At 53.7% G+C, this 13,296-nt stretch overlaps 2 protein-coding genes across 9 annotated transcripts in view; both read right to left on the bottom strand.

Moving 5' to 3' along the window:
* Positions 1 to 3,063: 3,063 nt before the first annotated feature.
* Positions 3,064 to 4,573, bottom strand: LOC137462018 (uncharacterized). The gene is made up of 3 exons (XM_068171964.1): positions 4,464 to 4,573; positions 3,900 to 4,210; positions 3,064 to 3,859 (listed from the first exon to the last, which is right to left on the bottom strand). The coding sequence occupies exons 1-3, from the start codon at positions 4,571 to 4,573 to the stop codon at positions 3,174 to 3,176; spliced, it is 1,107 nt and encodes a 368-aa protein (XP_068028065.1). The 3' UTR covers positions 3,064 to 3,173.
* A 2,595-nt stretch (positions 4,574 to 7,168) lies between these two features.
* NCAM1 (neural cell adhesion molecule 1) overlaps positions 7,169 to 13,296 on the bottom strand; it is a 90,550-nt gene continuing 84,422 nt past the window's right edge. For 4 of the 8 annotated variants that reach the window (XM_068172173.1, XM_068172174.1, XM_068172175.1 and 1 more), the window contains 4 exons: positions 11,800 to 12,007; positions 10,692 to 10,808; positions 8,971 to 9,732; positions 7,169 to 7,907 (listed from right to left, as the gene is read on the bottom strand). In XM_068172173.1, coding sequence (XP_068028274.1) covers positions 7,793 to 7,907; positions 8,971 to 9,732; positions 10,692 to 10,808; positions 11,800 to 12,007 — 1,202 coding nt within the window. In that variant the 3' untranslated portion in view covers positions 7,169 to 7,792. The remainder of the gene's footprint in view (positions 7,908 to 8,970; positions 9,733 to 10,691; positions 10,809 to 11,799; positions 12,008 to 13,296) is intronic. The other 4 variants (XM_068172178.1, XM_068172183.1, XM_068172184.1 and 1 more) reach the window with 2 other exon arrangements.

Here is a 13,296-nt window from a genome sequence, read left to right as displayed (position 1 = left end):
CGGGGTTAGGCAAATTAACCGCCCGCCTTGTATGCAAATGAAGGGCGGGGTTATGTAGATTAATTGAGTCCTTGTATGCAAATGAAGGGCGGGGTTATGTAGATTAACTGAGTCCTTGTATGCAAATGAAGGGCGGGGTTATGTAGATTAACTGAGTCCTTGTATGCAAATGAAGGGCGGGGTTATGTAGATTAACTGAGTCCTTGTATGCAAATGAAGGGCGGGGTTATGTAGATTAACTGAGTCCTTGTATGCAAATGAAGGGCGGGGTTATGTAGATTAACTGAGTCCTTGTATGCAAATGAAGGGCGGGGCTATGTAAACGAGCCGGCAATTTGGCGGGAAAGCGGCAGGTCCCGGCCGCGGGCTCCCGGCTCAGAATCCCGGGATTATCCCGGCTGGAAAGGAGCTCCGGCACCGCCGAGCCCTCCCTGTGATCCGTCCCCACCCTGTCACCAACCCAGAGGTCTGGGTGCCACGGCCGGGCCTTCCCGGACACTCCAGGGATGGGCACTCCAAAGCTCCCCGGGCAGCCCCTCCGATGTTTAAACCTCTCCATGGAGAAATTCCTGCTGATGTCCAGCCTGAAGCGTGCCCCTCTTTTTATGCTAGACTGGGATTATTTTTCTGTTGCGATCTCCCTGAAAGGCTTTCCGGATCTCTGCGAGGCGGCGGCGATGGAAGCTGTCGGCCACCGCAGGGAGCCCGAGCACCGCGGAGCTGCTCTGCCCGGGATTGCCATTCCCGGCACGTCCTCAGCCGGGGATGGCACATTCTGCACAGGGACCCGGCCCCTGCTTTTGTTCGGGATGCTGGGACACGGACAGGGAGCCGGCAACACCAGGACAGCTCTCCCTGCGGCTGTCCTTAGAGACCTCACCGGGAACCGCCAGCCCAGCCGCATCCATTGCCCCGCTTCCACATCCCACCTCATCAGCTGGAGATGGAATCCTGAGTGCTAGAGAGGTGCTGAGCTCCGCAGGCATCCCCCAGGAATGCCACACAGAGCCACTCCGCAGGAATCCCCCATCCCTTCCATCCCTTGGCTGTAGGAACAGCCAGGATATCCCTTCTCCTTCTAGGAATAGCCAGGATATTCCTTTTCTTTGTAGGAACAGCCAGGATATCCCTTTTCCTTCTAGGAACAACCAGGATATCCCTTCTCCTTCTAGGAATAGCCAGGATATTCCTTTTCTTTGTAGGAACAGCCAGGATATCCCTTTTCCTTCTAGGAACAACCAGGATATCCCTTTTCCTTCTAGGAACATCCAGGATATCCCTTTTCCTTCTAGGAACAGCTAGGATATTCCTTTTCCTTCTAGGAACATCCAGGATGTTCCTTTTCCTTGTAGGAACAGCCAGGATATCCCTTTTCCTTGTAGGAACATCCAGGATATCCCTTTTCCTTCTAGGAACATCCAGGATATCCCTTTTCCTTCTAGGAACATCCAGGATGTTCCTTTTCCTTGTAGGAACAGCCAGGATATCCCTTCTCCTTCTAGGAACATCCAGGATGTTCCTTTTCCTTGTAGGAACAGCCAGGATATCCCTTTTCCTTGTAGGAACAGCCAGGATAGCCCTTTTCCCCCTCATGCCCCAAACCCTAACAGTTCCCGTCCCTCCCCTCACTGCCATCAGCTCTCCATCCCAAAGGGGTTTTTTCCCCTCTAATGAAGCTGTTCCCAGCCCAGTGTCCAATTAAAAACACCCACGAGGCCAGAGCTGGGGCGGTGGGATGCTCGGGAATTTGGGGTTTATTGGTTACCCCACAAAACCTGGGGAATAAAGCCACACGGGGCGGTGACTGTGCAGAGGGGAGAGGCACCTTTAGTCTCTGAATACTTCGAAAAGCACTTAAAATGATGCTCTGAAGCTCATGCACGATATTCACGTACTGCTACCTGATAAAAGGCCAGATAATGATGATTTCCAGAAGGGATGAGAGAAAGAAGCAGCACAAAAATCTCCCTCCAGTCCCCCAGCCCTGCTCAGACTTACCCCAAATTCAGCCTGGGGGAAAAAGAGCCACGCTCAGCCAAGGTGACACTGCCAGTCGGGTGCCATGGCCTTAACAGAGGGAGAGACGAGGGAAAATTAAAATTAAATGGACATTAAAAGGTCTAAGGGTTGAGAAAATGGCTGAAGGAACATAAAGATCTAACAAAGGATCTGTCGGTGGTTTTGCCACTGAGCACAGCCCCAGCTCCAGGGGCAGGAAAATCCCTTTCCACTTCTCTGGGAGGAGAGGGAGGAAGCCCTGAGCTCCTCCAGGTTCCCAGGGCGCAGCAGGGAGCCAGGCAAAGGCAGGGCACAGGTCCCACCCAGCTGGCACGATGCAAGGGAGCGGGGGATTGAGGGGTCTCTGAACCCAGAAAGGGCAACCCCAAATCTCCAGGGGCAACCCCAGCTCCTCCCCTTCAACCCCAGCCAGGGACTTGGGCCAACTGGTGCTTCCCCACTTGAAAGCAGCTGGTGGTTTTTACATCAGGTGGTCGGGGAGTGACTTAAAAAGCTCTTTTGCAGCTAAATGGGAACTTCTGTGTGAGAATCCACTCTATTTAGCCGGAATTGGTGAAGATAAGACAACCCTCCCCTCCCTATAATCCCCAGAGTAAAAAAATTAAAGTGGGGCATTCAGTCAATTTTTTAGCTAGAATTTAGAAAAAAGATCAAGACTTTAAAATGAATTAATTGAAGAAATTAATTCCATTCAAACCTCATTAAGTTCAGGCACCCAGTTCAGGCTGGGCAGAGGTCACCTCTTACACCCAACACACCCTTTCCACAGCCAGGCAGCAGAGAAGTGCTGTTTTGGGGGGGAAAAACTTCCCAATAGCTGTGAAACTGCATTTTCGTGCTTGCTACCTCCAGGAAATAAGGAAATAAATATAGAGGGACAAAGAAATAAACTTGAAAGTGCTTTTAGTGCCACTCAGGACCAGGCACTGGCCCTGGCAGAGCAGCTAAAGAAGGGCAGACTGCAGGCATCAGCTTTTTTTTTTTTTTTTTTTTTTTTTTTTTTTTTTTTTTGTAGTTTTTATTTGAACACAGTATTCTGACAGAATGCAAAGTCAAAATCCTCAGTTAGTATCAGTATTTACACCAGTGAGAATGGGGATAAAGGTGGAGTCGATGTTTCACTCGGTAAAAAGATTTTTTGTTTTTTTCTTTTTTTAACAAGATAGAAGGCCCCCAAAAGTAGGGAATGCTGGGGAAGGATGGCCATGGAGGGGCTGAGAACAACTATCAAAACAGCCTGGTGGTGAAAGATGTGGGGTTTGAAGGCTCCATAGAAAAGTGTGAAAAGGAGACGCCACTCTGGAAGCTGACGGGCGGGATGCACTATTGTCACCTGTACGAATGGTGCAGCACGAGATGGCAGCGCTCCTGTGACACTGGGGACAGGCAGCGGGCACCACGGCAGTGCCACCGACCCCGGAGCAGCCACGGCAGTGCCACCAGCACCAGGGATGGGCACACAGAGCCACCGACCCCGGGGATGGGCACACAGAGCCACGGCAGTGCCACCAACCCCGGGGATGGGCACACAGAGCCACCGACCCCGGGGATGGGCACACAGAGCCACGGCAGTGCCACCAACCCTGGGGATGGACACACAGAGCCACGGCAGTGCCACCAACCCTGGGGATGGACACACAGAGCCACGGCAGTGCCACCAACCCCGGGGATGGGCACACAGAGCCACCAACCCCGGGGATGGGCACACAGAGCCACGGCAGTGCCACCAACCCTGGGGATGGACACACAGAGCCACGGCAGTGCCACCAACCCCGGGGATGGACACACAGAGCCACGGCAGTGCCACCAACCCCAGAACAGCCATGGCAGTGCCACCAACCTCGGGGATGGGCACACAGAGCCACAGCAGTGCCACCAACCCTGGGGATGGGCACACAGAGCCACAGCAGTGCCACCAACCCCAGAACAGCCATGGCAGTGCCACCAACCTCGGGGATGGGCACACAGAGCCACAGCAGTGCCACCAACCCTGGGGATGGACACACAGAGCCACAGCAGTGCCACCAACCCCGGGGATGGACACACAGAGCCACAGCAGTGCCACCAACCCCAGAGCAGCCATGGCAGTGCCACCACCCTCAGGCTGGTCCCCCCGAGGAGACAGATCACAGCCCTGAGGCTGCAGCTGGCTGGGCTCGGGGCAGGTGGAAATGGAATCTGAAATTCTTTGCTGTTGGAAGCCCAGCACAGGTGTAGGGAGGGCTCACTGAGAGGAGCTCAAGGGACCTTAAAGCCCAGGCAGTGCCACCCCAAAACTGTCACTGGGTGCTGGGCTCTGAGCTCGTCCCCTTTTGGGACAAAAACGCCAATCCAGGTGGGGCAGCTCCCCCAGCCCCCACCTGGCAGGTGCTGGTGGAGGTCCCTGGGCGTGTTTTTGGGGATGGTGGTGTGTTTCCTACCAGCTGCTCAGCTTTGGGGCTTACAGCACGCGCAGGTGACAAAACCAGCCAGAATTCGGCACAGAAAGGGACAAACCGTGCTCGCCCACGGGGATGGAGGCACCACTGCTGCCCAGCTGCGTTCCTGGATTCATTTCCTGGGGGAAAGGAAGGAATCCTCGGGACCAAGGTCCCCAGAGGTCAGGGACACTGCTGTGACGGGTCATGCGAGGGCTGGGTTTGGGGGCGAGGCCCCATCCTGCCCAAAATCCTGCCAGGCCGGGCACCCCTACCACCCTCCCCGTGCACCCCAGGAGCGGAGCAAACAAAACGCAAGAAACCCCACACTCAGCAAATGACAAGAGCATTGCTTCTCACAGCTGGGAACGGTGTGATGCCGCTGGAACAGAGTGCATATTCCCAAGGAATACATGGACACAGCCTCCACTCCCCCTCCTCCTTCTGGGAACACCAGAGTCACCTCGGCTCGCTTCTCTCATTTAAAGGCTTCTGCTCTTTGTAAGAATTGTTCTCTTTTTTTTTTTTTTTTTTGTTGTTGTTTTAAATTTAAATTATTTTAATTCCTGAATATTTATTTTTATTTTTGTTTCTCAAATCTGAACTAGCGCTACACCTTCCACATCCAAACTATGTTGAAGCTTTTATTATTTCAATACTATGACAAAAAACACGGTTCACACTAAAATAGTCACGCACCCACAGTGCACAAGCTTGCAGATCTAAAGTAGAATTAAAAAAAAAAAAAAAAAGAAAATTAAAGGGAAAATAAAATAAAATAAAAATTAAAAAAAAAAAAGGAAATAATACCCAAAACCCCAACAGGAGGAACATCTCTATACAATGGGCTGGTCTCTCCCTACACTCCTCTGCCTTCCTTCTGCTCAAAGCTCCTTTTCACCCAGAAATCTCAGTGTTGCTCCACGATTCCTGATGCCAAATCCCATGAATCAGCTCCCCCACCCCAAATCTCAGTGTTGCTCCACGATTCCTGATAATAAATCCCATTGATCAGCTCCCCCACCCCAAATCTCAGTGTTGCTCCACGATTCCTGATAATAAATCCCATTGATCAGCTCCCCCACCCATAATTTAATTTTTCAGGTGCTGCCTCAGCCCTTGCCCAGCTCTGCAGGATGCCCAGGGGTGCCCCTGGCACGCAATTCCAGCTCCTGATTCCAGGGCTGGGTCCTGCAGGGCACAGAGCCAGCACACACCAGGGCAGGGCACGGCACGAGGGTCCCAGGGAGGGACCCCCAGGGAGCTCTGCTGGAGCTGGACCTGCAGGAAGGGTCTGGAACCTGCCCAGCACCTTTGGGGGAAAAAAATCTTTGCTTTTGGGCTTTAGTTTTAGGGTCAGAGGACATGGGATTTATTGAAATTGGGTTTTACTGAAAATGGCATTTTCTGAAATTGGGTTTTACTGAAAATGGAGTTTTCTAAAACAGGGATCTTCTGAAATCAGAATTTTCTGAAATTGGTGTTTACTGAAATTGGTGTTTACTGAAATTGGTGTTTACTGAAATTGGTATTTTCTGAAATGGATATTTTCTGAAATTGGAATTTTCTGAAATTGGTATTTTCTGAAATTGGTGTTTACTGAAATTGGTGTTTACTGAAATTGGTGTTTTGTGAAACTGGTATTTACTGAAATTGGGATTTTCTGAAATCGGAATTTTCTGAAATTGGTATTTTCTGAAATTGGTGTTTACTGAAATTGGTGTTTTCTGAAATTGGTGTTTTTTGAAACTGGTGTTTATTGAAATTGGGATTTTCTGAAATGGATATTTTCTGAAATTGGTGTTTACTGAAACTGAAATTTGCTGAAAGTGGAATTTACTGAAATTGGGATTTTCTGCAACTGGAATTCTCTGCCATGATCAGGAGGGATTGATTTGGTCACACACCTGAGCCCAGACCAGCCCAAACTGTCCAACCTCCCCTGTGCTCCTCAGAGCTCCGGGAGGCGTCCGTGAAGGAAAGGGGAGAATGTCCTAAAAAAGCAGAGATGATATTTCTCGTATGCAGTCAGGCCCAGGTCCAGCGAGGGACTTCAAACAAAATTTAAGCACAGAAGGATTTTCTCCAGCAACTCCCTCACCCCAAGCAGATTTGGGGATTGCTGGATAAAGCCCTTGACTGGTGGCAAGTGGTTTGAACACCCCCACCCCCCAAAAAAACCCCAAACCAAACCCCAGCATCGCTTTTCTTCTTACTCCAGTAAGAAATAATAATAATAATAATAACAATAATAATAATAATAACAATAATTAAGAAAAGAGAAAAGGGGAAACGACTACTGTAAACATCCATGGTTGAAAATGTCTCCCTTTGCAAAGCAAGCATGCTGCTACCCTAGTGTCTACAGGACTGGATTGACTGAAAAAACAAAACAAAACAAAACAAAAAAAAAAGAAAAAAAAAAGAAAAAAAAGGCAGCTATTTTACACATCCATTTCAACACAACAAAAGTTAAAAAAATATCTGTCAATTGTAAACACTGGAAAGAACCAAAGTTGGCCAAAACAAAAAGAAAAATTGAACACAAAATTGGAAAAAAATGTAGAGTCTGAATACTGCAAATTGAAATACATCCCCCAAAGCTGCAATTTTGGCATTCTTCCTAAAAAATAGATAATAATAATAATAAACCCCAAATAAAGGTCTAACGTGGTGAGCGGGATTCAGTCACAAAGAGCTCGAGACACTTTGCATACTGACCAGATACAAGGTGAACAGAAATGATAACTTATTTATGAGGCTTTACATATTTCAAACTCGACTGAAAAGTATAAAAATAAATTGTGGACTTTGTTCTTTAAGCACCAGCTGTGCCCAGCAGCACAGTGGTTATCTCTGCTATACTAACAAAGGAAACAACAGGGTCTCTTTTCTTTTTTTTTTGTCTTTTTTGTTGTTTTTTTTTTTTTTTTTTGTGTCTAGGACTACTTGATTTTGAGCTTCCCAACCACACTGCAACCAGCATTGCAATGTTTGCTTGTTTGAACATACACAGGGCCAGCTGAGCCCTGATTTGGTGACGGGTTTAACCCTGTTTTTAACATGTTTTACTTTTTAAAAGCAAGTGCACAACGAATAGAACCTTTCTAGAAATCTCAAAGAAAGCAAAAAACAGAAATTAAAAAAAAAAAAAGAGAAGAAGAAAGAAAAAAACCAAAAAAAGGAAAAAAGAGACATTCCCTCCCGCCCCCCATTTATGCATTTTTTTTCTGGTTTGTTTGTTTGTCTTTCTGTTTTAAAAAAAGGCAACAGACACTAGAGGAATGAGATGGGTGTGTGGGTTGTGATTTCAATGCTCGGGTGAAGGTTTCTGCCGTCCCCTCTGCCGGTGCTGATCATGCTTTGCTCTCGTTCTCGTTTGTTTGTGTGGCTTCGTTGGGCACCGTCTTCACTTCTGCCGGGGGGCTCTTCCTGTCCTGCACGGCGCCTTTGTCCTCTGCTGGCATTTTCCTGGGGAGAAGCACCACAAGGACAGGGTTTAGAGGCACAGAAAGGCAGCCTGGGCTGAGTTAGCCACGGGGAGGGAGCGGCTGGGAACGGATCTCTTTGGGGGAGCAAAGCCAGCATTTCCTGACGCAGGACTAAGGAGAGCCGAGCTCAGCTCGCCCGCCCTGCTTCATTTAGGTCTAGGTTAACTTTTTTTGGCTTTTCCGGCCCTGGCCTGGCTCAGGGCTCAGCTGCAGGGGTGCAAAAAGAGCCGCAAGGAAACCTCACGCAGCTGCAGAAGGATTTGGCTTCAGCACCCCAACTCCCTGACAATTTAGCAGCAATCCCATTTTTTGGTGTTCCTACAGGAAGCCAGTCCTGAAATCCCCGGGCTGCTGCAGAAAGGGGAACACAGAAGACAGGAATTCTGTCACAGACATTTTCACAAGCCTGAGGGAGGTGACCACCCCCTGAGGTGACAACTGGCAGCCCAGCCAGAGTCCAACATCTGCAGCACAGCTGGGACCCTCCCCCAGCCCCCCAGGTGCTGTTCTCTCTCTCCTGCCCAGCTCAGGCTGCTCGCCCCTTTCTCAGCCAGGCTCACACTGCCCCTGCCTCCTTCCTGCCAGCTTGGGGACAACTCCAGAGGTTCCAGTACTGTCACCCCTGCACGGGGCACTGCTTGCTGCCCAGCCTGACCCTCAGGGGCTCCTCTGACCTGCAGGAGATGGGGTCTCTTGTGCTCATTGACTCTGAGCACTCTGAGGAGAGCTCTTTACACCAAACTGGGCTATTTCTGCTCTTGCTTATGAAAGAATAACCCACGACAGACAAAGCTGCCCAAGAGCCTGAAGAACAACACATCTCTGATCAATTCCCAGCTTCCTTTCCTCCGCCTCCCTGGCACAGCCCACTCCTGCTCTCCTCCTGGCACCTTCCAGGCCAAGCCCCGTGGGCTCTCAGGTGAGTTAGTGGGCTAAGGGAACAGTGAGATTAGTCAAGAGAACACCCAACAGAGGACACAGCACGAGCACCAGGGCACGAGGGACACAGCACACAACCAACACAAGAGTAAAGGTGGCCGTACTCGGTCTTTGCAGGGGCAGAGCTGTCTGCAGCGGCAGCAGCAGGCTCGGGGGCTTGCCCACCAGCCCCGCTGGCAGCAGGAGGAGTAGCAGTGCCAAGAGCTGCAAAAACATCCTTGGCAAGGTCAATGTCTGGTGGCTTGAAGGTCCCTTCGTCCATTTTAAAGTCCTCGTTCTGCGAGGGGTTGGCGGCGCTGCCCGAGGCAGCCTCGCTCTTCACGTTGCTCGGGTTCTTGGGGGTCTCTGCTGGGCTCTTCACTGTGCTGGGCTGCACAGGCTCCTTCTCGGGGCTCTTGGCCACCTCCTGCTTGGGCTCTGAGGGAGCTGCAGGGCTCGTGAGGCTGGCAGGGCTGGGGGCGGCCGGCTTGTTCCCGGCTTTGGCGGCGTCGGCCGCGGCGGCGCTGGGGCTGAGCACGGCCTGCCCCGGCAGGACACTTGAAGATAAATTACTGGTGGCCGGAGCAGAGCTGGGGGTGTCGCTGAGATCAACAAGAGGGGCCACTGTGGGGGTGGAGGAGGGCGGCGGCGACGACGCCGAGGCGGCGGCCGCGCCTTTGGCCGGGGTGGCCTGGCCGGGGCCCGCGGCACCGGCCTCGGGAGCGGCCGTGGCCGGCGGGGCAATGCTGGAGGTCAGCGTGGTGGTCTCGCTGGTGGGGCTGTTCTGGGCAGTGGCAAAGGTTTCGGTGATAGTGTCAGAGTTAGTGGTGCCCGTGGTGACAGAAGGCAGCATGTCCTCCACGGTGGCCGCGGTGTCGGCGGGGTGCCTGCGAGGGGGACACGGGGACAAGAGAAAGAGAGAGGGAGAGAAGAGAGAGAGAGAGACAATGAAGGCCCGAAACGACAGCAGGGAGAGGGGGCAGAGAGGGAGAGTGAGGACAGCACACACACGTGACATGGAGAGGGACTCAGGAGCAGAGACGTGCAGAGGTCACACATGCAAAGGGAGCGAGGCTGGGATGGCTGAGGATCATCAGGAAGAGAAAAAAGCCAAGAGGACGTGACCTGAAGGAATGGTTTGTTCACGTGGAGTGTTTGGGATGAGGCAAATGGGATCCTGTCAGCTTGCAGAGACTCTTCTCCGGTAAAACTCTCCTCCCAGGCTGTCGCTCCTGACCTCTCCAGGCAGCTCTGCCAGCCCCCTGAGCCTGCAGCCCTGTGCCCCCTGCCACCAACACAACACGGTCCCAGCGTGGGACCCTGGCTCCAGCCCCTCTCCTCGTCCTGTCCTGCTGCTGCAGCCTTGTCTGAAGGCCTGCACAGCCCCCCTCACACCTGAACTCCTTTCTCACACACCAATGCAGACTCAGGCCCCCGTCCAGCTCTCAGCTCTCTCTCAGAACGCTCAGCCTTGCTGTGGCTCCGCATCCAGGGCCCAGCTCCTGGGGAGGATCTCTCCCCATGGGTTCAGGCTCTCAGCCAGCACTGCTGGGACAGGGCTCGCTGCCAGCTGGGGCTGGTTTTGCTCTGGATCCTTTGCAGTGAGCCCGGACAGTGCTGGATCTCCACACGGGACAGAGCCTTTCAGGAAACACTGCTTCCTTCCCCTTTCCCTTCCAGTGCTGGGAACAGCAACCACTGAAGCTTGAGAGGAGGCACTTCCTCACTGGCACGTGGAGATTTTACCTTTCTTCCTCTCTTCCTGCCCTAACTGGTGTTCCTGAGGGATTAGGGCAGCTGAGGGCAATGCAGTGACCCTGTGCTAGGGCTGCCTAAGGCCACATACTCTGGCTCTGTCAGCGGGGTGGTCTCGTTGGGCTCCGTGTGCTTCCCCCCATCGTGGTTGGGGGTCCTCTCCTCCTCCGTCCGCACCTCCACGATGGGCTCCTTGGACTCGTCCTTCCTGCAACGAGGGAATGGCATGGGGAGTGATGGCTCCTCCTGCAAGGACAGCCTGCACACGGCCACAGCGGGACACGGGCACGGGGCCGGCGGGGAGCGCTCCTGGCATCACTCCTCCTTCCTTCCAGGACCCAGCACAGAGCTCCGGGTGGTGCCCAGCACTGGGGTGACTGGGATTCCAGCTCTGGGGTGACTGGGATGTCCAGCTCTGGGGTGACTGGGATTCCAGCTCTGGGGTGACTGGGATGTCCAGCTCTGGGGTGACTGGCGTGTCCAGCACTGGGGTGACTGGAATGTCCAGCTCTGGAGTGACTGGGGTGACTGGGATGTCCAGCTCTGGGGTGACTGGGATTCCAGCTCTGGGGTGACTGGGATGTCCAGCTTTGGGGTGACTGGGGGGACTAGAATGTCCAGCACTGGGGTGACTGGGATTCCAGCTCTGGGGTGACTGTGGTGACTGGGATGTGCAGCACTGGGGTGACTGGGGTGTCCAGCACTGGGGTGACTGGGATTCCAGCTCTGGGGTGACTGGGATGTCCAGCTCTGGGGTGACTGGGATGTCCAGCACTGGTGTGACTGGGGTGTCCAGAACTGGGGTGACTGGGATTCCAGCTCTGGGGTGACTGGGATGTCCAGCTCTGGGGTGACTGGGATGTCCAGCACTGGTGTGACTGGGCTGTCCAGAACTGGCACATCCAGAACTGGGATGTCCAGCACTGGGGTGTCCAGTACTGGGATGTCCAGAACTGAGATGTCCAGCAATGGGGTGTCCTGCGCTGGGGTGACTGGGATGTCCAGCACTGAGGCCACCTATTTGATGGCTACCAACAGGAACGAGACAAAACCCCCAGAGGAACAACCCCAAAACCACCTTCCTGCAAGCCCCAACAGAACGGCAGCCCCCTCCCCACAGAGCTGAGGGACCCCCCTCCCTGAGGCAGCTCCTTTGCTGCCAGTGGGGCACAGAGCGGGGGTCTGGGGGCAGTACTCACGAGAAGGCCGCCTTGCCCTCCTCCATGTCCTTGCCCTTGGCCCCCGGGCCGGATTTGCCGCACAGGTTGACGGCGATGCACATGAGCAGCCCGCACTTGTTCAGGAAGTAGCAGGTGACATCCACGGCCACCAGCAGCGCCACGAAGACCACCACGAGGATGCCAATGATGGCAGCAGTGCCCAGGCCTGAGGTAGGGCTAGTGCTGGCTTCAGAGACCAAGGGAGAGAAGAAGAGAAGTTGTTCGGGTTAAAATTTGGGGTTTTAGGGCTCAGATTTGGCCGCACTTAAGTTGCTTTTTTAGAAGTCCACCCTCTGTACCAGCCCTGTGCAGCAACCAGTGCTTCATCCTACAGACAATCTGCCTGAAAGGATGGCCCTGACGGGACTTTTCCCATCCCTGTTGGCATAAAGCCTGGGAAACGAACGGCAGAATCCCTGCTGTGCACACGGGGCAGGGCTCCTGCTTCCCTCCACCTCCTCCTCCTCCTCAAGAGGAAGGTCCAGCGTGGCCCTGGCACTGCCCAGGCCTGGCCCAAGGAGCAGTGGAAGCAAAGGCCAGACTCTGCAGCAGGATTTTTCCTGGTGAGATACGAATCACTGGGCGATGCTCAGTGCTGGTGAGCCCCTGAGGGGGTGAAACTGAGTTAAAGCCTTCCCTGGAGCTCAGGTGAGACCCAGCTCTGCAGGACCTGCTTGTGGCTGCCCAGCCTCTCACCACCCCAGCCCCTGGAGCCCCAAACCCTTGGGCTCTTTGCTCTGCAGAACCCCCAGCACAGCCCCTTAATCCCCCACTTGGACAGGTGAGAAGACCCTTCCCAGGCCTCCAGACAGAGCCACAGCCTCTGCCATGCATTTGGTTGGTTAAAAACAGGAGGCAGAGAGGCGTTGTTTCCTTCTGTGACCCCGAGATGGATCAAGGAATGCAGCTTCCAGCAGGACAAGTGCAGAAAAGCCACTGTGAGGCACCCGAGCCACTCTGGGATCACCAGCCCAGAGTGAGCAGAACATTGTCCCAGAGCCCAGCAAGCTGCATGGTGACGTGAATTCACCACCCTCTGTGCCTGCACGGAGTGAGGAGGGCAGGGATTTCCCCCTCTGGGTGTGTTCAGGATCCTTGGGTGGATGATTCAATAATTAAGGTGCTCCTGGAGCTGTGTCACACTCCCCATCCACACCCCCTCCGTGGGCAGGAGCTCCTGAGGGTGAGCCCAGGGGAGCATCCCGGGGTCAGACCTCCCTCCAGAGCTGGAATATTCCCCTTCTGGAAAATTCCACTCACACCAGAGTGCTGCTCTTTGCCTCCTCTCCCCCCACCAGGAGCTGTCACCCCCCCAGATTCCTGCTCTGACAGGCACAGACCCCTGTGCTCCCCCCAGAGCCCCAAGGAGAGCCCTGGGCAGGTACCAACCTCCCGCCTTGCTCTCCCCTCCAGCCCTGCCCTGCTCCTCTGCCCCGGGAGGAGGAGGATGGAGGTGGGGGAACCAGGGCAGGCCTG

Source organism: Anomalospiza imberbis, chromosome 24, assembly GCF_031753505.1.
Source record: "Anomalospiza imberbis isolate Cuckoo-Finch-1a 21T00152 chromosome 24, ASM3175350v1, whole genome shotgun sequence".
Lineage (NCBI taxonomy): Eukaryota > Metazoa > Chordata > Aves > Passeriformes > Viduidae > Anomalospiza > Anomalospiza imberbis.
The sequence above is the reverse complement of the archived record's forward strand: the minus strand, read 5'-3'. Positions and strand labels throughout refer to the sequence as shown.

Coding starts and splice junctions, on each gene's coding strand:
- LOC137462018 (XM_068171964.1), bottom strand. CDS start 4,573: ATGAATCCAGGAACGCAGCTGGGCAGCAGTGGTGCCTCCATCCCCGTG. Junction 4,211..4,463: donor TTTTGTCACCTGCGCGTGCT/GTAAGCCCCAAA, acceptor GGCTTCCAACAG/CAAAGAATTTCAGATTCCAT. Junction 3,860..3,899: donor TCTGTGTGCCCATCCCCAGG/GTTGGTGGCACT, acceptor CCCATCCCCGAG/GTTGGTGGCACTGCCATGGC.